Source organism: Eucalyptus grandis, chromosome 1 (genome assembly GCF_016545825.1).
Source record: "Eucalyptus grandis isolate ANBG69807.140 chromosome 1, ASM1654582v1, whole genome shotgun sequence".
In the NCBI taxonomy this organism is placed as follows: Eukaryota; Viridiplantae; Streptophyta; class Magnoliopsida; order Myrtales; family Myrtaceae; genus Eucalyptus; species Eucalyptus grandis.
The window spans coordinates 50,238,268-50,259,305 of record NC_052612.1 but is presented as its reverse complement, the minus strand read 5'-3'; the positions used below and the strand labels follow the sequence as shown (position 1 = coordinate 50,259,305).

At 40.6% G+C, this 21,038-nt stretch overlaps 3 protein-coding genes and 1 pseudogene across 6 annotated transcripts; 2 read left to right on the top strand and 2 right to left on the bottom strand.

The window, feature by feature from the left end:
- Positions 1–1,473: 1,473 nt before the first annotated feature.
- LOC104415441 (chaperone protein dnaJ 6) lies at positions 1,474–2,741 on the top strand. The gene is made up of 4 exons (XM_039300317.1): positions 1,474–1,582; positions 1,695–1,757; positions 2,100–2,190; positions 2,318–2,741. Exons 1-4 carry the CDS (start codon positions 1,474–1,476, stop codon positions 2,490–2,492), a joined length of 438 nt encoding a protein of 145 aa, XP_039156251.1. The 3' UTR covers positions 2,493–2,741.
- Positions 2,742–5,219: 2,478 nt separating this feature from the next.
- LOC104452406 lies at positions 5,220–7,635 on the top strand. Of its 4 annotated transcripts, none has more exons than XM_039314828.1 (4): positions 5,220–5,379; positions 6,647–6,936; positions 7,035–7,063; positions 7,147–7,635. In XM_039314828.1, the coding sequence occupies exons 1-4, from the start codon at positions 5,310–5,312 to the stop codon at positions 7,154–7,156; spliced, it is 399 nt and encodes a 132-aa protein (XP_039170762.1). In that variant the 5' UTR covers positions 5,220–5,309; the 3' UTR covers positions 7,157–7,635. The 4 variants fall into 4 exon arrangements, with proteins under 4 accessions (XP_039170762.1, XP_039170717.1, XP_039170741.1 ...); XM_039314783.1 differs by having other exon boundaries at positions 6,647–6,943; XM_039314807.1 differs by lacking the exon at positions 7,035–7,063 and having other exon boundaries at positions 6,647–6,943.
- Positions 7,636–8,469: 834 nt separating this feature from the next.
- Positions 8,470–10,614, bottom strand: LOC120287501 (chaperone protein dnaJ 6-like). Its single transcript, XM_039300310.1, has 6 exons — positions 10,587–10,614; positions 9,892–9,947; positions 9,681–9,790; positions 9,500–9,582; positions 9,063–9,153; positions 8,470–8,935 (listed from the first exon to the last, which is right to left on the bottom strand). The coding sequence occupies exons 1-6, from the start codon at positions 10,612–10,614 to the stop codon at positions 8,761–8,763; spliced, it is 543 nt and encodes a 180-aa protein (XP_039156244.1). The 3' UTR covers positions 8,470–8,760.
- A 3,193-nt stretch (positions 10,615–13,807) lies between these two features.
- On the bottom strand, positions 13,808–18,223 carry LOC104415440 (annotated as a pseudogene).
- Positions 18,224–21,038: the final 2,815 nt, after the last annotated feature.

Here is a 21,038-nt window from a genome sequence, read left to right as displayed (position 1 = left end):
CACGTTGTAGCTTCGCGGCTGCTCCGAGATTCTGGGCTGGTCGTTCTATCGTCTTGCTCGGAGAGCAAAATGGTGTCCAAAAGGGGCGTGTTGAATTTGTCGACACCTGAGTCGGCGGCGACTTCTGAGGACAAGAAAGGGAAGAAATTGAAAGGATCGGTGGCTTCAGTTACTAGTTCTACCAAAAGTCATGTCAAGGTACTGTCTTTTAATCGAACCTATCGTTCCACCCCGTTTTGGGGACTTGACCATTTCGCATTCGTTTTTTCTGCAGAAAAATTGCAGGGGCAAGCATTGGTGAAGCCGTGTTGCCTAATAATGACTCGCCAAAATTGAGGCAATGACATTTCACGAATTGAGAGCTACATTGAGGTGGGGATGAATTGTTTTAGTTGCAAGCGTGTGATAGTCATTATAGTGTTTCTGTGTAACCTTTACGGTAAGCAAAAATCAAGTTTTTCAATTTGATGCTTGCAAGGGAGATTATTGACCAGGAAGTGAATATTACCGATGGAAAACCATGAGGTCTTGAGAATTTTCCTTCAACAAAGAGCAATTTGTTTATGAAAATGGAATTCATTACGCTTTTTCTCAAAATGATAATGAAACCTGTAAGTCCTTTTTTGTCTTTCTATGGTTGTTTCTGAAGCTTGTTGTAAAGCATGTGGGAAGAGTACACGGAACGATTGGGTTGAAGGACTGGCTCCCTACCTACTGTTGCAGTTTAGAGGCATTCCGATTTGTTACAGCAAGTGCATTTGACCCCAATGAATTGTCATATTTTGACCGAGAATGTCGGAGTCTATATAGACATTCTGATGTTTTAATCTAGTTAATTGATATAATAATATGCTTGTAGTAGAGTTAGACCATTTGCTTTGTGTCTATTCGAATGAAATGCTTCTCATCTTAAATAAAGATCACAGTCAATGATCAGTTAAGTTGCTTATGAGATATAATTAGCATCTCAAGTGATGTTGGATGAATAATAAAATCGACATGAGTTGCACTTTGTATGCTGTGAGTTCCACCCGAATCTCTGCAGAAGCATAGTCACAAAAAAAGGAGAGAATTAAGTCTTGATCTCTATTCGATAGATAAATATCTGCTCCAAGCAAAGAGAGAAATTATGTTACTTAGTTGAATATATTTAAGATAGCATGGTCCATAGACTCTGTGCTTTGAAATGGCCTAGCTAAAATGTGATGAAAGATGATCAAATTGTGATATACTTTAAGCCCAAGTATGATAATTTATATTATTGGGCAATTAGAGTTTTCTTTCATTATTGTGAGTGCTTTTTCTCACATTTATCTTCCTGGTACTTAGGACCTTGCAGGGGAAGTCGCTCAGAATCTGCACGAGTATTTTAGAGCTATATACAAGGTTAATCATATTCTACCTGGAATGACATCTTTCTGATGTGAATGACATTCTCTTGCATGAATATCTCTAGGTTTGAAGTTATCTGACATGGCTTCATCCAGGTGGTTACTGAAGCAGACATCGAAGAGTTTGGCAAACTATAGAGGTTCTGATTCTGAAAAGAATGATCTTATTGATCTATACGAAAAATTCAAGGGTAACATGAACAGGTGGGATTGATATGTCCTTTTTCCTCTCTTTTTTCCTTTCTTATAGATGCCTATCTGACATAAAAGTATTTGAAATCTTTTGTACGTTTTCCTTCACAGGCTTTACTCCCAAGCTTGATTCCCACTGCTTTAAGGATATCATTGATGATGCAATAGCAGCAGGTTGGTTTTTTGACAATTTGATCTCTTCTTGACCGTTAGATTTACTTTTAAACCTCAGAATTTGAGACTTCAAGCAAGGCTGGGCTTCATCGTGTTTTATAGAGTTTAATAACAGCGAGGTCAATATTTAAAAATAATTTTCTTTCACAATGATAAAATTTAGCACAGGTTGCTCATTTACTTTTATGGAGAGCATCCTTTTTTGTCTCTTTATGTTTCTAAATAATGCTGGTCTGAGGATACTGGTGTTTAGTAGCCTAGATCTTATGCGTGCTTGATAATGTAGCGTACACTATCCTGATATAGTGCTTAATGCATGCTCTGTTTCTCTGTGTCCTACAGGAACGTTGAAGACAACCAAGGCATACGAGAAGTGGGCAAAGAAAATTTCCAAAACTGAACCACCTACAGATCCTCTTAGAAAGAGGGAGAAGTGAGTGACACAGCTGCACTGGGCTTTCTATTCTACATAATTTTTGCTTCGATTTCTTGACTGTACTGTTAGTAGTATGTTCTTCTTTTGAATTGGAATGCTAACCTTTGTTTCCCATTTCTGATAGAGCGAAGAAGAAGTCAGGCAATCTTCTTGCAATTATATCTCAATGCCGTAGCGAGCGAAAGGAGCATTTTGATTCCATGTTTTCATCTCTGGTGAATAAATACGGTGGTGGAATGCAGAGTTCAGAACCCAGTGAAGAAGAGTTTGAGGCTGCAGGAAAGAAACTTGAGAGCTGAAAGTCTGACAAAAAGTCCAGGCAGAAATAACAGGAACATGTGATGTATTGGATTAACTGTGTATAGCTTTGGTTGCTTTGAGCACTCTCTTATGCTTCTAATTTCTGTAGCCAAAATTGGTGTGTTTGATTTCCCCTTTGTTTGAATGATATTTTGGGATGACAGATGCTCAATGCACTCTTGGTTCGTTTCCTTATCTTCTGGCAGCGCAAGAACTACATTTGTTGTAATACTAGAAATTGCTGCCTATAGTTTTGTGCATGCTTAAGTTACAGGAACTTTACTTTTCCCAAATGGGATTGGACTACTTTTCTACCAAATGGCTGATCATTCTCCAGGGGTTCATTTGAACATTAAAAAGACTGCCAATGAATGTTCAGCAGCTTCTAGATGAAGAAAAACTAGAGAAGCTCAAGTTTTGGATTATGAGTATGGTTTAATTCATTCTGCTTTCTTGATTTCATCAACGCCACCTGTTTAATTTCGGTCTATCGCATAAGGTGATGGCATGAACGAATTGTAGTAAATATTATTTTAACATGAACTCAAGACATTGTTCATTATCCTTGAGAGATTAGTTTGAGTTGATTCCATATTTATGCTATCCTTGAATAAAGGGGGATGTACATATGATCTTTTGAGCAGAAGACTTGCTCAGTATACTTCATCTCAATTGTCATAAAACATTGGAGCCAGATTTTAAGTATATAAGACTGACTTGTTCTCAAATCTCTTTGTTTGCTTGGCAAGACAAAACTCGTTAATGCTTCCCGCAAAACAAGTCGGCATCAAGCAATTTTAGGTTGCACTAAACTCTCAATTCTGAGATGAATAAGGTGAAAGCTTACGCAATTCAGTCAAAATTCTCAATTTCAACTTCAGAGCAATGTTTGTCTAATCAGATTAGAACCGATCAAGATTTTAGTATAATGCCATGGCCGCATCTTGGGGTTAGGAGCAATGTGTCCTACTTGACTTAGCTAGAAACAGTTGAAAGGAGAACTAGAATTTAACTGGGTGTCCAGCGTAAGGACGATCAGCAAGTTGGGAATTGGATATCCATTTTGTGCAGATTTTGTTTGCAGAGCCTAGGCCAGTTCACATGCTAAAATGCACAAGAGACGTTTTGCATGCTTACGATTTGCTAAATCTTAACTAGTAATACTTCAAATCACAAATTTTTACAACCAGAATGACACCATCCATCCGAGATTCCGAGTGGCATGTCGTTAGAGACACAAATTCCGTACCCAAAAACAAATAAATTGTGCTATCATAAGCTGTGTTGCAAATGCTGTTTACATGAGAAAATGTCCTCAATGCTAAAGCTTCAAAACATGAGCTAGCTGGCATGCTGCGCTCACAGGAAGTCAAACTAGCATCAGATTAGAGTCTGAGACCCTTCAACACAGCTCCTGCATTCTAAGATATTATCAAATTCTTATTGCCTTGATGACGGATGGGGATTCCTTTAGCAATAGCATCCTGGGCAGCGGTCCAGTGATCAGAGGGGCAGCCATGCATATTAGAATAGTGATGCTGATGCATCATCTCGAAGAGCAAACTGCTTTAGATTAGGGCCACCTGCATAGGCCAAAGGTCTAGATTTAATCAGTTCATGAGATTTGTCTTTATTGCATGATATCTCTAGGTAGCTGGATCTTCTCACCCGTGCTGAATTATAGGAAGTTGCTGCACCTGCAGTTGAACCCGATCAAATCCACCTGCTTTCATCAGGCAGTGCACCCAGTAGGTCCAAAACTTTTGAATAACATTATAGCTGAATTACCACTTGCATTGGATTTTGGTGAACTCCGATTGAGGAGACTTTGATATCCAGCGCAACCCTTGCACAGCCCTTGCACTAGCAACTGTGTGCTTCCCACTCTTGCCAGAGCTTCCCGTGACAATGCTGCTACCAGGACAAGCTGCAAGCTTAGCTTGTTCTTGCCTCGGCAGCATGTCCATGTGGCACTTGGAAATTGGGAAATATATTCCCTGTGAGAAAATATTGGGTACCCTAACAGTGCCACGCAATTCGTGCTCTGAACCATTCATTGCGTGACACCTGTCCATGTGTCAGTCCACGTCTGCTTTCTCTTCTCGTCGCTTCTTTCCTTCCGATAATGCTCGGCTCGGCTGGTGGCTCGGCTCGACTGGCAGAAGAGAGGACGGATCAATGGGTAATAAATGCGCAGCACTCCCGCTTAAAATTTCTCTCTCCTCACTTAAATTTTCTGGGTTTTCTCTCTCTCCTCGTGGAAGAGCAGACAGTATTCTCTCTCCTCTTTGCTCTCTCTTCCTCCTCCGACGCTCCTTCCGGTCTAGCGATTCCTCCGACGACCGTCGCTCCCTCCCGACGACGGCCTTTCTCTCTCCCCTCCACGGCCTCATCTCAGGGCTCCATTCTCTCGGCGCACTTCTTCCTAAATCGCGCTCTCTCCCGACGTCCGATTTCGCTCGCCTCTCCCACGCCCTCCACGCTTTTGGCGGTTCTTCCCTCGCGGTTCGGTGAGGTCTCGGGTATGCCCTCGTGTTGCGTGTCTTCTTCCTTGCTCAGCAACACCATACTGCCCCTCTCTCTCTCTCTGAGTGTGTCTCTCTGTGCATTCTTTCATCCTTGAGGCAAGCATTTCGACTAGGGTTCAGGCCCCTGAACCCTAGTTGAAATGCTTGCAAGGGAGATTATTGAGCAGGGAAGTGAATATTACTGATGGAAAACATGAGGTCTTGAGAATTTGCCTTCAACAAAGAGCAAGGTCTTGAGAATCTGCTTCGTTTGGGTCAAGATGGTGGGCTCCGCAGCCGCACAAGTCCATGGTCTCGGGCTGTATGGTCCGGGCTTGTAGCTCCGTCGACGGCAGAAGCAAGGTCTACAGAGAACTCGGTCCGTCTCCCTCGCCTAATTCCATTATGTTGGTCTTTCTCGAATGCTTTCATGTGGGTAGTTCTTTTGGTCAGATTTAGATGGAGTGCTTGGTTCATTTGCAAATGCACAAGATGAAGATGTTGTGTGCCCGACTTGTTTGATGATCAGTAGCATGATTAATTGCTTTTGGGGTGTTGGCAATAGAACGTCTGCTTTCAAGTGGGAGGAAAGGTAACGCCACGTGAACAGGTTGCAATTGCCATCCCAAGATGTAGGGCATTGGACTCTTTGGAATAAATTGTGTGATATTGTGTCGAGGATGCCTGTAGGGAGGAAGAGACTCAGTGGTTCTTGCTACATAAAGTTTAGGGGAAACACGAATTGAAGTTGCTTACCTTGTGTTTTCAACAATAGATGTGCTTTCTAGAGTTTAGGGCCATTCATGGGCAGGCTATGCTGATAATGTACAGTGAGTTGTTGCCGTATCTGTTCTTCCTTTTCTGGTAGAGTTAAAATTTGGTACTAAAAAAAAATGATAGTTTCAATCACGGAATATGGAAAGAGAAAAAAAAAAGAAAAAGAGAGGCTGTTTCTGGTTAAACAAACTATTAGGAAAAATATTCTCAAGACTGTCTGAAGTTGCACCCACAACAAAAGATACTCCTAAGAATTATACTGATGTTTTTAGAATGAAAGAAAGTCTACAAATGACAATAAGCAAGGATTTTTTTTTTTTCTGAGCTCATAAAATTCAAACTGAGAAGGCAACTGTCTCATACAAGTGTTGGGAGAGTATTTTCTGTGCTGTTACAAATCATATTTGCAAGAGTGATTTAGAAGTAAGGCATTGCGAAATATTTGTTTGCCTTTGCTGTCAACTTATTATGTTGGATCTACAGTCTTTCTGTTTATCAGCTTGCATGCTCTAGGTATATTCTGTTAGGGACTAGCAATACCTGTGTTAATGCTTTCTTGTGAATTTTTAGTTGTCATTTCAAAGCTGTTGTGCTCTCGTGCTTGGGAGCAGTTAAAAACTCATTTTACTTCTTGTCTTCTTCCAATCAATGATCTGTGCAAAAGGGTGGGGCCTTTTTTAATGATTAGACCAACGAAAGAATTCACTATGATTTGAGATGAAGCACTTGAAATCATACATATAAAAGAAACTTTCATATAATCTAGTCAAGGGGAATTAAGTGATCAATGATTTTTGTGTTCAGATTGAATTATCCAGGTTTTAGAATGCAGAAGCCCCTGTTTACTATCTCTCTCTCTCACTCTATAGGAATCTTTATGGCAAGTGAAGATGCCAGACTACAAAAGGTCCTATCCTTTCCATCAATAACTGAGGCTTTTTGGAAGTGCCACCACAGCCAATATATTTCCCAACTTCCAAGTGCCACATGGATATGCTGCCGAGGCAAGAACAAGCTAAGCTTGCAGCTTGTCCTGGTAGCAGCATTGTCACGGGAAGCTCTGGCAAGAGTGGGAAGCACACAGTTGCTGGTGCAAGGGCTGTGCAAGGGTTGCGCTGGATATCAAAGTCTCCTCAATCGGAGTTCACCAAAATCCAATGCAAGTGGTAATTCAGCTATAATGTTATTCAAAAGTTTTGGACCTACTGGGTGCACTGCCTGATGAAAGCAAGTGGATTTGATCGGGTTCAACTGCAGGTGCAGCAACTTCCTATAATTCAGTACGGGTGAGAAGATCCAGCTACCTAGAGACCATGCAATAAAGACAAATCTCATGAACTGATTAAATCTAGACCTTTGGCCTATGCAGGTGGCCCTAATCCAAAGCAGTTTGCACTAAATAGATGAGATTAGACGGATGACCTCCGGTTGCTCTTCGAGATGGTGCATCAGCATCACTATTCTGATATGCATGGCTGCCCCTCTGATCACTGGACTGCTGCCCAGGATGCTATTGCTAAAGGAATCCCCATCCGTCATCAAGGCAATAAGAATTTGATAATATCTTAGAACGCGGGAGCTGCGTTGAAGGGTCTCAGACTAGTCTGATGCTAGTTTGACTTCCTGTGAGCGCAGCATGCCAGCTAGCTCATGTCTTGAAGCTTTAGCATTGAGGACATTTTCTCATGTAAACAGCATCTGCAACACAGCTTATGATAGCACAATTTATTTGTTGCTGGGTACGGAATTTGTGTCTCTAACGACATGCCACTCGGAATCTCGGATGGATGGTGTCATTCTGGTTGTAAAAATTTGTGATTTGAAGTATTACTAGTTAAGATTTGGCAAATCGTAAGCATGCAAAACGTCTCGTGCATTTTAGTATGTGAACTCGCCTAGGCTTTGCAAACAAAATTTGCACAAAATGGATATCCAATTCCCAACTTGCTGATCGTCCTTACGCTGGACACCCAGTTAAATGCTAGTTCTCCTTTCAACTATTTCCAGCTAAGTCAAGTAGGACACATTGCTCTTGACCCCAAGATGCGGCCATGGCATTATACTAAAATCTTGATCGGTTCTAATCTAATTAGACAAAGACATTGCTCTGAAGTTGCAATCGAGAATTTTGACTGAATCGCGTAAGCTTTCACATTATTCATCTCAGAATTGAGAGTTTAGTGCAACCTAAAATTGCTTGATGCCTACATGTTTTGCGGGAAGCATTAACGAGTTTTGTATTGCCAAGCAAACAAAGAGATTTGAGAACAAGTCAGTCTTATATACTTAAAATCTGGCTCCACTGTTTTGACAATTGAGATGAAGTATACTGAGCAAGTCTTCTACTCAAAAGATCATATGTACATCCCCCTCTATTCAAGGACAGCATAAATATGGAATCAACTCAAACTAATCTCTCAAGGATAATGAACGATGTCTTGAGTTCATGTTAAAATAATATTTACTACAATTCGTTCATGCCATCACCTTATGCAATAGACCAAAATTAAACAGGTGGCGTTGATGAAATCAAGAAAGCAAAATGAATTAAACCATACTCATAATCCAAAACTTGAGCTTCTCTAGTTTTTCTTCATCTAGAAGCTGCTGAACATTCATTGGCAGTCTTTTTAATGTTCAAATGAACCCCTGAGAATGATCAGCCATTTGGTAGAAAAGTAGTCCAATCCCATTTGGGAAAGTAAAGTTCCTGTAACTTAAGCATGCACAAAACTATAGGCAGCAATTTCCAGTATTACAACAAATGTAGTTCTTGCGCTGCCAGAAGATAAGGAAACAAACCAAGAGCATTGAGCATCTGTCATCCCAAAATATCATTCAAACAAAGGGGAAATCAAACACACCAATTTTGGCTACCGAAATTAGAAGCATAAGAGAGTGCTCAAAGCAACCAAAGCTATACACAGTTAATCCAATACATCACATGTTCCTGTTATTTTTGCCTGGACTTTTTGTCAGACTTTCAGCTCTCAAGTTTCTTTCTTGCAGCCTCAAACTCTTCTTCACTGGGTTCTGAACTCTGCATTCCACCACCAGATTTATTCACCAGAGATGAAAACATGGAATCAAAATGCTCCCTTCGCTCGCTACGGCGCTGAGATATAATTGCAAGAAGATCGTCTGACTTCTTCTTCGCTCTATCAGAAATGGGAAACAAAGGTTAGCATTCCAATTCAAAAGAAGAACATACTACTAACAGTACAGTCAAGAAATCGAAGCAAAAATTATGTAGAATAGAAAGCCCAGTGCAGCTGTGTCACTCACTTCTCCCTCTTTCTAAGAGGATCTGTAGGTGGTTCAGTTTTGGAAATTTTCTTTGCCCACTTCTCGTATGCCTTGGTTGTCTTCAACGTTCCTGTAGGACACAGAGAAACAGAGCATGCATTAAGCACTATATCAGGATAGTGTACGCTACATTATCAAGCACGCATAAGATCTAGGCTACTAAACACCAGTATCCTCAGACCAGCATTATTTAGAAACATAAAAAGACAAAAAAGGATGCTCTCCATAAAAGTAAATGAGCAACCTGTGCTAAATTTATCATTGTGAAAGAAAATTATTTTTTAAATATTGACCTCGCTGTTATTAAACTCTATAAAACACGATGAAGCCCAGCCCTGCTTGAAGTCTCAAATTCTGACTGAGGTTTAAGAGTAAATCTAACAGTCAAGAAGAGATCAAATTGTCAAAAAACCAACCTGCTGCTATTGCATCATCAATGATATCCTTAAAGCGGTGGAAATCAAGCTTGGGATCTGAGCAGAGCATCGAACAGAAAAGCCTGTGAAGGAAAAGGTACAAAAGATTTCAAATACTTTTATGTCAGATAGGCATCTATAAGAAAGGAAAAAGAGAGGAAAAATGACATATCAACCCCACCTGTTCATGTTACCCTTGAATTTCTCGTATAGATCAATAAGATCATTCTTTTCAGAATCAGAACCTCTATAGTTTGCCTCAAACTCTTCGATGTCTGCTTCAGTAACCACCTGGATGAAGCCATGTCAGATAACTTCAAACCTAGAGATATTCACGCAAGAGAATGTCATTCACATCAGAAAGATGTCATTCCAGGTAGAATATGATCAACCTTGTATACAGCTCTAAAATACTCGTGCAGATTCTGAGCGACTTCCCTGCAAGGTCCTAAGTACCAGGAAGATAGATGTGAGAAAAAGCACTCACAATAATGAAAGAAAACTCTAATTGCCCAATAATATAAATTATCATACTTGGGCTTAAAGTATATCACAATTTGATCATCTTTCCTCACATTTTAGCTAGGCCATTTCAAAGCACAGAGTCTATGGACCATGCTATCTTAAATATATTCAACTAAGTAACATAATTTCTCTCTTTGCTTGGAGCAGATATTTATCTATCGAATAGAGATCAAGACTTAATTCTCTCCTGTTTTTTGTGACTATGCTTCTGCAGAGATTCAGGTGGAACTCACAGCATACAAAGTGCAACTCATGTCGATTTTATTATCCATCCAACATCACTTGAGATGCTAATTATATCTCATAAGCAACTTAACTGATCATTGGCTGTGATCTTTATTTAAGATGAGAAGCATTTCATTCGAATAGACACAAAGCAAATGGGCTAACTCTACTACAAGCATATTATTATATCAATTAACTAGATTAAAACATCAGAATGTCTATATAGACTCCAACATTCTCGGTCAAAATATGACAATTCATTGGGGTCAAATGCACTTGCTGTAACAAATCAGAATGCCTCTGAACTGCAACAGTAGGTAGGAGCCAGTCCTTCAACCCAGTCGTTCCGTGTACTCTTCCCACATGCTTTACAATAACAATTTACAAGCCTCAGAAACAACCATAGAAAGACAAAAAAAGGACTTACAGGTTTCATTATCATTTTGAGAAAAAGCGTGATGCAAAAATTTCATTTTCATAAACAAATTGCTCTTTGTTGAAGGCAAATTCTCAAGACCTCATGGTTTTCCATCAGTAATATTCACTTCCCTGCTCAATAATCTCCCTTGCAAGCATTTCAACTAGGGTTCAGGGGCCTGAACCCTAGTCGAAATGCTTGCCTCAAGGATGAAAGAATGAGTGAAGGTCCCATTTGTGCGTTAAAAATGAGTGAAGGTCCCATTTGAACAACTCATTTGCAGTCACTTCAAGATCAGATGCAGAGCCCTAAGATATAACAAATTCATAAACAGGGGAATAGACACCGAACTTCAGCACTCATTAGAACAGAACCAGTGGAAAGATGTCATGAAGAAAAGAAAACACATTTTCACTGCATCATTTATTAGAACTCACATTATGGAACATTTACTGTAGGACATTTTTGCAGCTCTTTGATGTATCGATTTTCGCCTTGATCCCAATGAGGACCAAGTACTGTTCATGCTTCCATTTCTAGGGCCACATAAATCCTCCAAGCATCTCAAAGAAACAACTTCCTCCATAATTTTTCCCAAGCGAGCAGGTAACTCTGGAGCCGCTTTAATGATACCTGAAAAGCATAAACCATATGAATGCCCAACAAAAATGATGAGAAAGTGGACCAAAACTTGAAAAATGCTACTGTCGAAGGTGAATACCATGCAAGAGGGATGGCTTACCTTGCTCGAATTTTGCCAAATGCTCAATAATCCAGAACCAGGGAAGGCTCAACTCAGATGAGCTTTTGCCATCCATGGAAGCACTGTTGAACAGTTGGGACAACAAAGATTTCTTCAACTCATGCCTTCATCAATCCATAACAAAGATTGCTTTCTACAGAGAGAAAAAATAACGATGATTTAAAACTGATCGTGCATTTTGCAAAATTATGCACCTGGCATATGATGGGCAAAGAACTCTCGGTATCGGCCTAAAAGCTATGAATCCAATATAACTACAGCATGAACGAAATTTTTCTGATCATGCACCATATGAAAGATTCATTTGGCAAGGACACTCTAGAGTAGTGATCCTCTTTGTCAAAAGAAGCAAATATGCCATGACATCCTAAATGGAGTACTTCCACAGTGGAATTAAATGAAAGCCAATAATTGCCATGCTCACTAAATTCTCACATAAGTGACCCAAGTAACAATTGAATGCAAGCAATATTAAGAAGTAAACACGTTAGTTTTGATACTTTGCTTATACTGAGAAAGTTATAATAGCTAAACGGAACCAAAGTCAAAAAGCTTTTCGTGCAGCACATGGAAAGGAGTAACGAAAAGTGCTGAATCATAAAGGTGCAGTCAGGTGACAAATCTGTACAAATAAACCATTTAACCATTCTGGCATGGCCTTCTCAGATAATATTGCACAACGCACGAACCCATATGAACAATCAAAATTGAGAAAATTATAAGATTAAAATCTTTGAACCACCAAGTCCCATGATCTCAGTAAGACCGACAGAATTAAAAAGATAAACTAACTCAAGACAGAGTGTGAGCAAAACAAGGTCAAAAGGTTAACCGCAATAATTGATGACAAGCAATTCGACTAATTCCCTTTACGGCAAAACCAAAAAAGAGAATGAGAAAATAAGAAAATGGACACTAAAGTCAGATACAAAGCATGAGCAGTTGAGCAGAAAATGCTTATCAATAGAAGAAATGCAACCATTTAATTCAATTCCAGGGTGTTCATGAATCTAGATACACCCACCAACTATTCCAAGAGATCTCAAGTAATATCAGCTTCAGTTCATCGAAAGAGTCACATTAGTTCAGTGTCTACTCTTCCTATAATTTTTCTTGAAAAACAGCATCTAAGATTAACTAGCTTTCAACAAACAGAAATGCCGTGACTCCCAACTTGTCAATAATCGAGACAGATAGGTACCCGTGCATGATTTTGTTACGGCAGCCTGATCTAAAAATCCACTTCGTGCGGCAAAATTGGGTCCACAGTTCAGCTTGCGGAGGGACATATAATCGAAAGTCCAGTCACAATTTCCAAAGGGAAAATACACAATCAAAGTCCCACTGAAAGAAAAGAACGGATCAACACAAGTATTTCCACGCATAAGATCGTGCTCGCGCGACCAAGAAAGAGAGAGAGAGCCCAAAATCCAAGAAAATCCCTACCCTTAAATCCAACTTCAACAAGATCAAAATTTTCAGCAAAACCCACTTTCTTGCTCGTTCCCCACCAACGCTCATAGCTCATGCGAACCCGCTTTCATTCAAAAATCATACCGTTCGCCATATACGGGACGTGGGGTCGACCACTCCCGCGTTAATCTCTCACAATTCAGGCGAAACCTCACGGCCCGATTCCTTTCTTTGACTTATAACATCCCCACCACTTCCTGAAACCAAACGACGAGGGAAAACGAAAGCAGAGAAGGGATGACGACATACCGAGAGAGGACAAAGGAGGCGGTTCGGTGTTGGGGTGATCATTGTGGGCACATTTCTTCTCGCCTGGAAGTCTGCAATGACAGAATAGGCGATTGTGCCCCCCCTCCCCCCGGGGGAAAATCTTGAAACCCCCCGGACACAAGCGATTCAACAGCTCGGTGGAGCGAAGCAGCGAGATTACGTCGGGCTTCGACTTGACGGGTCGGCCTAAGATCATGTATCCAGAAGTGGGTTCATCTTCGAATTTGCCAAGAACGGAAAACCGGACAAGGGTAGAGAGAGAGAGACAGTCGCAGTTTCACTTCTTGCATTGCTGCGCTTAGAATCAGAAGCAATAAACCAGTGAACTTCTGGTCGCAGATTTAGGCCAACCTTTCTCCCCCAAAACAAAGATGCGAACATAAAAACTCGGAAATAAAATCGAACCTGACTTGCGGTCGCAGATTTAGGGCTTCTCGAGGGACTGCTTCGAGCAGGGGCGGAGCGATTGCTTCTCGGTCGCGAGTCGGGGACGGAGAAAGGCGAGCGAAATCGGCCGTTGGGAGAGAGCGCGATTTAGGAAGAAGTGCGCCGAGAGAATGCAGCCCCGAGATGAGGCCGTCGAGTGGAGAGAGAAAGGCCGTCGTCGGGAGGAGCGACGGTCGTCGAGGAATCGCTAGACCGGATGGAGCGTCGGAGGAGGAAGAGAGAGCAAAGAGGAGAGAGAAGACTGCCTGCTCTTCCACGAGGAGAGAGAGACAAAACCAGAAAATTCGAGTGAGGAGAGAGAAATTTTAAGCGGGAGAGTGTTGCGCATTTATTACCCATCCGTCCGTCCTTTCTTCTGCCAGCCGAGCCGAGCCACCAGCCGAGCCGAGAGTTATTTGGGAGAGAGTGAAAAGAGAGAGGAGAGAGAGAGAAAGAAGCGAGACGAGAAGGGGAAGCAGACGTGGACCTGCCAGCGGACAGGTGTCGAAGCCTGACTCGTTCAGAGCACCAATGACGTGGTCCCTTTAGGGTACCCAATATTTTCTCTATTGGCTGTGGTGGCACTTCCAAAAAAGCCTCAGTTATTGATGGAAAGGATGGGACCTTTTGTAGCCTGGCATCTTCACTTGCCATAAAGATTCCTATAGAGTGAGAGAGAGAGAGATAGTAAACAGGGGCTTCTGCATTCTTAAACCTAGATAATTCAATCTGAACACAAAAATCATTGATCACTCAATTCCCCTTGACTAGATTATATGACAGTTTATAGAGTGAGAGAGAGAGATAGTAAACACGGAGAGATTCACTACTTACGGATTGATTGCTCGCCCATCGTTCATAATAATGAGTATATCGCTCCAATGAGTTTTTCGCCATCTCTCTTCTTCTCTCAGCCTCATCATACTACAAAAAGGTATTTTCACTCGACCAAAACCTACAATGTTAGTTCCACGGTGTGCACATAACTTTGCCCGAGAAAAGCCAAAGTTTTTCAATTCCTACCGCTCCCTCTTGCTTAGCGGCTCATAACGATTGCAGGCATAGAAACCACCAGTTCTCTCACCATGGTCAGACCATGCACCCAGACAGAGCCTGTTTGCAAAAGTAATATAGAACAAGTAAGGCATACAATACGGGTTCCAAGGGAATTACATTGTATCACAACAAGAATACACCCAATAAAAATGAGTACATAAAAATAAATGAAAATGCTCCATTTAGAAGAAAATAACCTTACCAGCGGAACTCAAATTTACAAGGAGGTGTACAAGTCATATGCATACACCCTTGGTTTTCTCTATTGGCCGCTTACGCTTTGGACAAGGCTTTGAATTGGCTAGAATCCTGCATATCATTTCATATATGTTAGGAAAGCCGAGCAACAACCACATATTTGCACATAATGACATTTCTGGACACTTGAATCACTATTTTATTTAAGACTTCCTCAAACTTTTGCATCCAAATTAAGAAAATGTGGCAATTATTGGAGGGAGCACGACTGTCCAAATTCATTCTTAAAGGCAAACCTGAGGTAGGATTGCCAACATTTCACGTGAAATAAAGAGTCATATTCTTCCAGACATTCTGTAAAACCTTAGCTCTATCCTGTCATCCCACCTTAACAAAACATATTGCCACAACAATCATGAAAGATACAAACAACCGGCACTAGGTTGATCAAACTTTAGCGTGTCCCATCACAACATTCTCTACAAGGTCAATTTTATTTCTATAAAAGAGCTTCAATTCCATTCACACAGGTTGTCAACATGGCACCAACAAGTTCACAAATAACAAACTCTCCAAACATATATTTTCAGCATGAATCCCCGGCCTGCTCTGATAAACTGGGTATGACCCAAAAGGCAGACAAAATAACAGAGAGATAAGCCCGATAAAACCGTCCGGAAACAGGATAAAAAGACTCCATTTTGACAACACCATATCAATCATTAAAAGTATTCTAGAAAACCCATCCCAGTCAGATCTGTTGAAGCGCCTCCTACCATTACTAGCTCAATCAAAGCTTCAAAATGTAGCAGAGTGATTGGACTCCATTTCCATCGGTCCCATCCACCACCCTCAACAGAAAAAAGACCTTATCCTATAAGTTGTCATATTATACGTTTGTCGAGGTCAGAAGGATGATGAATGTAGAATTTTAAGATCAAGCACAAATATAGACACTTAAACAAAGTCTACCTGGTATCTCGAAAAGATTTCCCACCGCCCCACCCCCTCCCAAAAAAAAAAAAAAAATTCAACTGAAAACTATATAGGGAAAATAACACTAGTCAGTTTCCATGCAAGCATTGACTTGTTATATAATCCATATAGATGGTTCTTCCCGCCTGTTGGTAGTTCTATATCTGTATAGGACCAGATGGGAGTAATAAACATGCATAAATAAATCAAAAGGAGAATTGCAGTGGCTAGACTTAGTATTTTTCCTAAAATAAGAAAAAAAGAAATGACACATTTAGAATTGCTATATGTTCAAACTTCAAACTGACATGGGTGACATCATTATCCTCCAGACAAATCATCCAATTTAGCATTATTGGATCTCCTCCAGAGAAAATATGTGAATGCACTAACCAAGGATTCCAAATTTAACTACAGAAAGGAGATAATTGTGGAACTCCTGTATGCAGTCAACTGGTTGATTTTAGAATATCTCATACTGCTGATAAAAGCATGCCAAAATAGGACTATCTATGTCCAACCTACTAAGTAAGTCACATAAAACATTCTTGTTTCTTGAAAGAGGAAAGACCACACAATCCGTTGTACACCATTGTCATAGAACCCAAATGATGGCAAATTCTACATGCTTAAAGTTATATGTACCAGTTCATGTTTTCAGATTCAGCACCTGTTCTTCATGATCCACTGTGCCACAGTGCCACAATCTACTGGACAGTGAGCTTCCTCTGTACACTGCAGTAGATCAAATCAAAAGGATGTCAACACACTACTTGCTACATATTGATACAAGAAATTTCCAAAAGAAGCTTACATTCCAGCAAAAGTTGAAAGAGCATTGGCAGGAAACATCGTAACCTTCACTACCAGCAATATATTCTACAGCGTATTCACAACCAGGGGCAGGACACCACTTGGTCTGGCAGTAGGAAAATGAGGTAAAGGAAGTTATATTTCATTTAAGAGGCACCCAGTAGTGCAAAGTCATTATCACACATTAAAAATTAAAAAAAAAAACTTCAGACAAAGAAAAAGAATACGGTTGCACATATACCTTTCTATTGTCTTCAATGTACGAGCGAAGAAGATATTGAGAATACTTTTTCTTATCTTCTTTAGGTGCTAATAGATTTATCATGTCTTGACCGACGGCAGCACCACAAGATGGATCAGGACATCTCAATGTTAAACATCCAGGACCATCGTTTATTGATGTGCTTATGTAACCTATCACAATGCTCGCATTCATTAATGACAGCAAAGACGCAGAAGTAAAAGCATGTAAATTTCTAAGGTGCACAGTTAATCCAAAGAAATACTTCCAAGAGAGTCATATCTATCAGCTGAAGACAAACACACAGAGATGATGTTTGGTAATAGTCACACATCTTTTTCTTGGGGGTACTTCTTTTCAACAAAATGATAGAGCTAGGACTGCTTCAAAATACAGTAACCAAGAAACAAATCTCCAACATCAGCTACAGAGTGCTATTGCCTTTTCCAGTCCCACTCACATTTCACACATTTTCATTTTCCTCTACAGTCTACAGGAACTCAAAGCCCCTGCAGGCCACAGCTTTTCCAAGAAGCAACCCTCAGAAAGATATGACCAAGGGATAATAAAACAAATTCTAGCTGTCACCTTGCAAACATACACATCCGAATAAACAAAATTAACATTAGCTGAGGCCTGCTGGTTAGAGACTTACCATGAACATGTATGCACCATCTTAAATTGATGATTATATTCTCAAAGACCTAGATGGAAAGAAAAGATAACATCATTTTGGATAGCAATGGAAAAATCTATTAAATGATTAAAGAAGTTCATAAAAACAGCTCTAACACATTAGTTCTTGAGGAAGAAATCCTTCCGTAATCACCAAACATGCTCCAAAATCTCAGATTACTTCAAAGGCAAAAGAGCCAATATTCAACCATAGATTACAATAAACAACAAAAGAACCAAGATATGTTAACAGTCATTCTTTAGATCACTAGCTATAGATGGTGAAGATTGTGAAGAGATTGCATATAACAAACCAAAGATCGGGATGACAAGAGCGGGAAATCAGACAAAACCTTAGTACTGTTAAAATTCAAGTAAATAATCGAAAGAGTCAAGGCAATGCTAAATGTAGAGGCAAATAATTGAGCGACATCTCAGATATATACTTCCATCCTTAGACTGGTGAGACCAGCATCTGTAAGTTCGCTTATGTAAGAACGACATTGCAGCAAACGATGCACTTGACGGCAGCATCAAGTCATGAATCACCAGAACTAAGCAGAGTCCTTGTCTTGCCTTTTGCTTATTGCCGTCAAGTCGACCAAACGATGCATGACCAGCCTTCCATCGGGGCAGTTCCAAGGAGACTTGAGATCTGCCAAGTGCTCAAGTATCTGCACGAAACAATGGTCGGATAGCAAGCAAATTAAATCACTGGCGTTTTGTCATCAACGGTTCGCCTAAGCTTTCTCGCGTTGCTGTGCTTTCAATCAGAAGCAAGAAACCAGCGAACTTCTGGTCGCAGATTTAGGCCAAGCTTTCTCCCCCAAAACAAAGATGCGAACATAAAAACCATGAAATAAAATCGAACCTGACATGCGGTCGCAGATTTAGGGTTTCTCGAGGATTGCTTCAAGCAGGGCGGAGCAATTGCTTCTCGGTCGCGAGTCGGGGGATGGAGAGAGGCGAGCGAAATCGGCCGTCGGGAGAGAGCGCGATTTAGGAAAAAGTGCGCCGAGAGAATGGAGCCCTGAGATGAGGCCGTCGAGTGGAGAGAGAAAGGCCGTCGTCGGGAGGGAGCGACGGTCGTCGGAGGAATCGCTAGACCGGAAGGAGCGTCGGAGGAGGAAGAGAGACCAAAGAGGAGAGAGAAGACTGTCTGCTCTTCCACGAGGAGAGAGAGACAAAATCCAGAAAATTTAAGGGAGGAGAGAGAAATTTTAAGCGGGAGTGCTGCGCGCATTTATTACCCATTCATCCGTCCTCTCTCCTGTCAGTCGAGCCGAGCCACCAGCCAAGCCGAGAGTTATTGGGAGGAAAGAAGCGACGAGAAGAGAAAGCAGACGTGGACTGACATCCGGACACGTGTCGCACAATGAATCATTCAGAGCACCGATGACGTAGCACTGTTAGGGTACTCAATATTTTCTCGAATAATAGCAATCGTGTACCTTACACAGTGTGTCAGCACTAATACAATAAAATGTAATTGATAATGAGAATAAATGGACAAGGACAGGCCCCACCCACGTGACATTGTCAATTACCGTGTTTCCTAAGGGTTAAAATTCCAAGAAGAGGTGACAATTGAGAGATCGTTCCCCATGTGCTGTCGGTGCCATATAACAAGGCAAAAGCGCATGGGGACCCTTGGAAATTCCAGAGTACTTAAAGAAAACACATGATTTTTATTTATAAGTAATTAATACATGATTGCGATAAATATTTTCATGCTATCAATATTTTCATTCATATTTGTACACAACCACCAGTCTGACTCAAAAGAGAGTGAGTGACTATTAGAATTTGAAAAGTATTTAACACCTTCACTGACTGATTGTAATAACTAGTTGATTAAAATCTTTTATGGCATGATAATATATATTTGAAAAATAAATGACATTAGAAAAAAAAAAACAATCAATTATCTATCATCATAAAAACAAAATTATGATAAATGCTTGGCAGATAAATAAATATTAAAAAGTAAAAAAAAATTAACTGAAAATCAATTGGATAAAAAATTAGCTATTCTTACAAAAATTCTATATAATGAAAATAATAAATCTTTAGAGGGTTAAATTACATGGATATGCATCTATCATATGTAAATGTGACTAAATGCATAATTGTTGACGACACCATACTTATGGTGTAAAGTCAAGTAGCATCACACCGACAAAAAAAAAAAAAAAAGAAGAAGTCAAGTAGCATCACAGCATGCAGTACATGACAGTTCTATAACCTTCCACAATAAGAGTTTAGCCTACATAGATATGTAAATGAAATTAGCTGTTGCAGGATACTGAGCATTTTAGTCATTATAACAGTATAAGTCAAGTAACATGCAATACATGATGAGTCCATGACATTGTGCTTCCATGTTGAGAATTTAGGCAATGGATATAATCACGTAAACTTAACTTTCTAAATTGGCAACCATTCAAACAAGCAGATGGGAACGTATCATTCATTGCATAAGTCCTAGATGATTGAAAGTACATTTTATGTAATTTGTTGTACTATAAATGTTAAAACAAAGATTTTTTTTTAATCACATGATAGTTGTTTATCTATAATATTCAAATTTGTTTTGCCAAATATATAGTACAATTTCTAACTTGATTGATGATATCAGATGTAGACTAATCTTAGGACATACAATTCATTTACTGGCAAGGAAAACCCAACTTGCAAGGCTCAGGCACAGTACAAATTATGAATCTTATTAAAATCTAATCTTAGTCGAGGCTTTAATTAAACACTAATCAATTACTTGTGTTGTCAGTCGCGTCATAATTGTGGAGTAAATTGATTTATTTGCATTATTTAAGTTGCACGCCTATCAAAGTGGCTTAAAAAATAGAAAAAAAAACCACTGAAAAAATCTAAACTTCAGCTTTGTTAAAAGTGACACATTTACCTCAAACTTTTTTTTTGACGTGAAATACCCCAAACTTTCCAAACCGTGACACATTTACCCCATCAATGGCATTTTTGTCTTTTATTATTTTTTCCTTTTTCTTTTTTTTTTTATTCTTTTTTCTTCTTCTTCCCTCCGCCGGCCATGGCGGAGCCGGCGGAGGAAGCCGACGCCCGCGACCTCGCCGGCGTCGGTGAGGACGGCCCTTGCCAGATCCGGCGAGGGCACCCCTCGCCCGACGCAAGCGAGGGCGGCCCTCGCCGGTGTCGCGAGGACGGCCCTGCCCGATCCGGCGAGGGCACCCTCGCCCGACGCAGTGAGGGCGCCCTCATCCGACGTAGGCGAGGGCCGCCCTAGCCCGAGGCCGGCGAGGGCCGCCCTAGCCCGAGGCCTAAGTGAGGGTGACCCTCACCCGACGCCGACGAGGGCGCCCTCGCCGGAAGCCGGCCACGGCGAGGGCAGCCCTCGCCGGACGCCGGCTTCTCTTCGGGCCAGCCAATGGAGGGAAGAGAGAAAAAAAGAATTAAAAAATTTTAAAAAGTAAAAAAAAATTTAAAA

Coding starts and splice junctions, on each gene's coding strand:
- LOC104415441 (XM_039300317.1), top strand. CDS start 1,474: ATGGCTTCATCCAGGTGGTTACTGAAGCAGACATCGAAGAGTTTGGCA. Junction 1,583..1,694: donor TCTATACGAAAAATTCAAGG/GTAACATGAACA, acceptor TTTCCTTCACAG/GCTTTACTCCCAAGCTTGAT. Junction 1,758..2,099: donor TGATGATGCAATAGCAGCAG/GTTGGTTTTTTG, acceptor TGTGTCCTACAG/GAACGTTGAAGACAACCAAG.
- LOC120287501 (XM_039300310.1), bottom strand. CDS start 10,614: ATGTGGGAAGAGTACACGGAACGACTGG. Junction 9,948..10,586: donor AGAGTACACGGAACGACTGG/GTTGAAGGACTG, acceptor CCTGGTACTTAG/GACCTTGCAGGGAAGTCGCT. Junction 9,791..9,891: donor ATTTTAGAGCTGTATACAAG/GTTGATCATATT, acceptor GGCTTCATCCAG/GTGGTTACTGAAGCAGACAT.
- LOC104452406 (XM_039314758.1), top strand. CDS start 5,310: ATGGTCTCGGGCTGTATGGTCCGGGCTTGTAGCTCCGTCGACGGCAGA. Junction 5,380..6,646: donor CAAGGTCTACAGAGAACTCG/GTCCGTCTCCCT, acceptor CTCACTCTATAG/GAATCTTTATGGCAAGTGAA. Junction 6,944..7,034: donor ACCAAAATCCAATGCAAGTG/GTAATTCAGCTA, acceptor GTTCAACTGCAG/GTGCAGCAACTTCCTATAAT.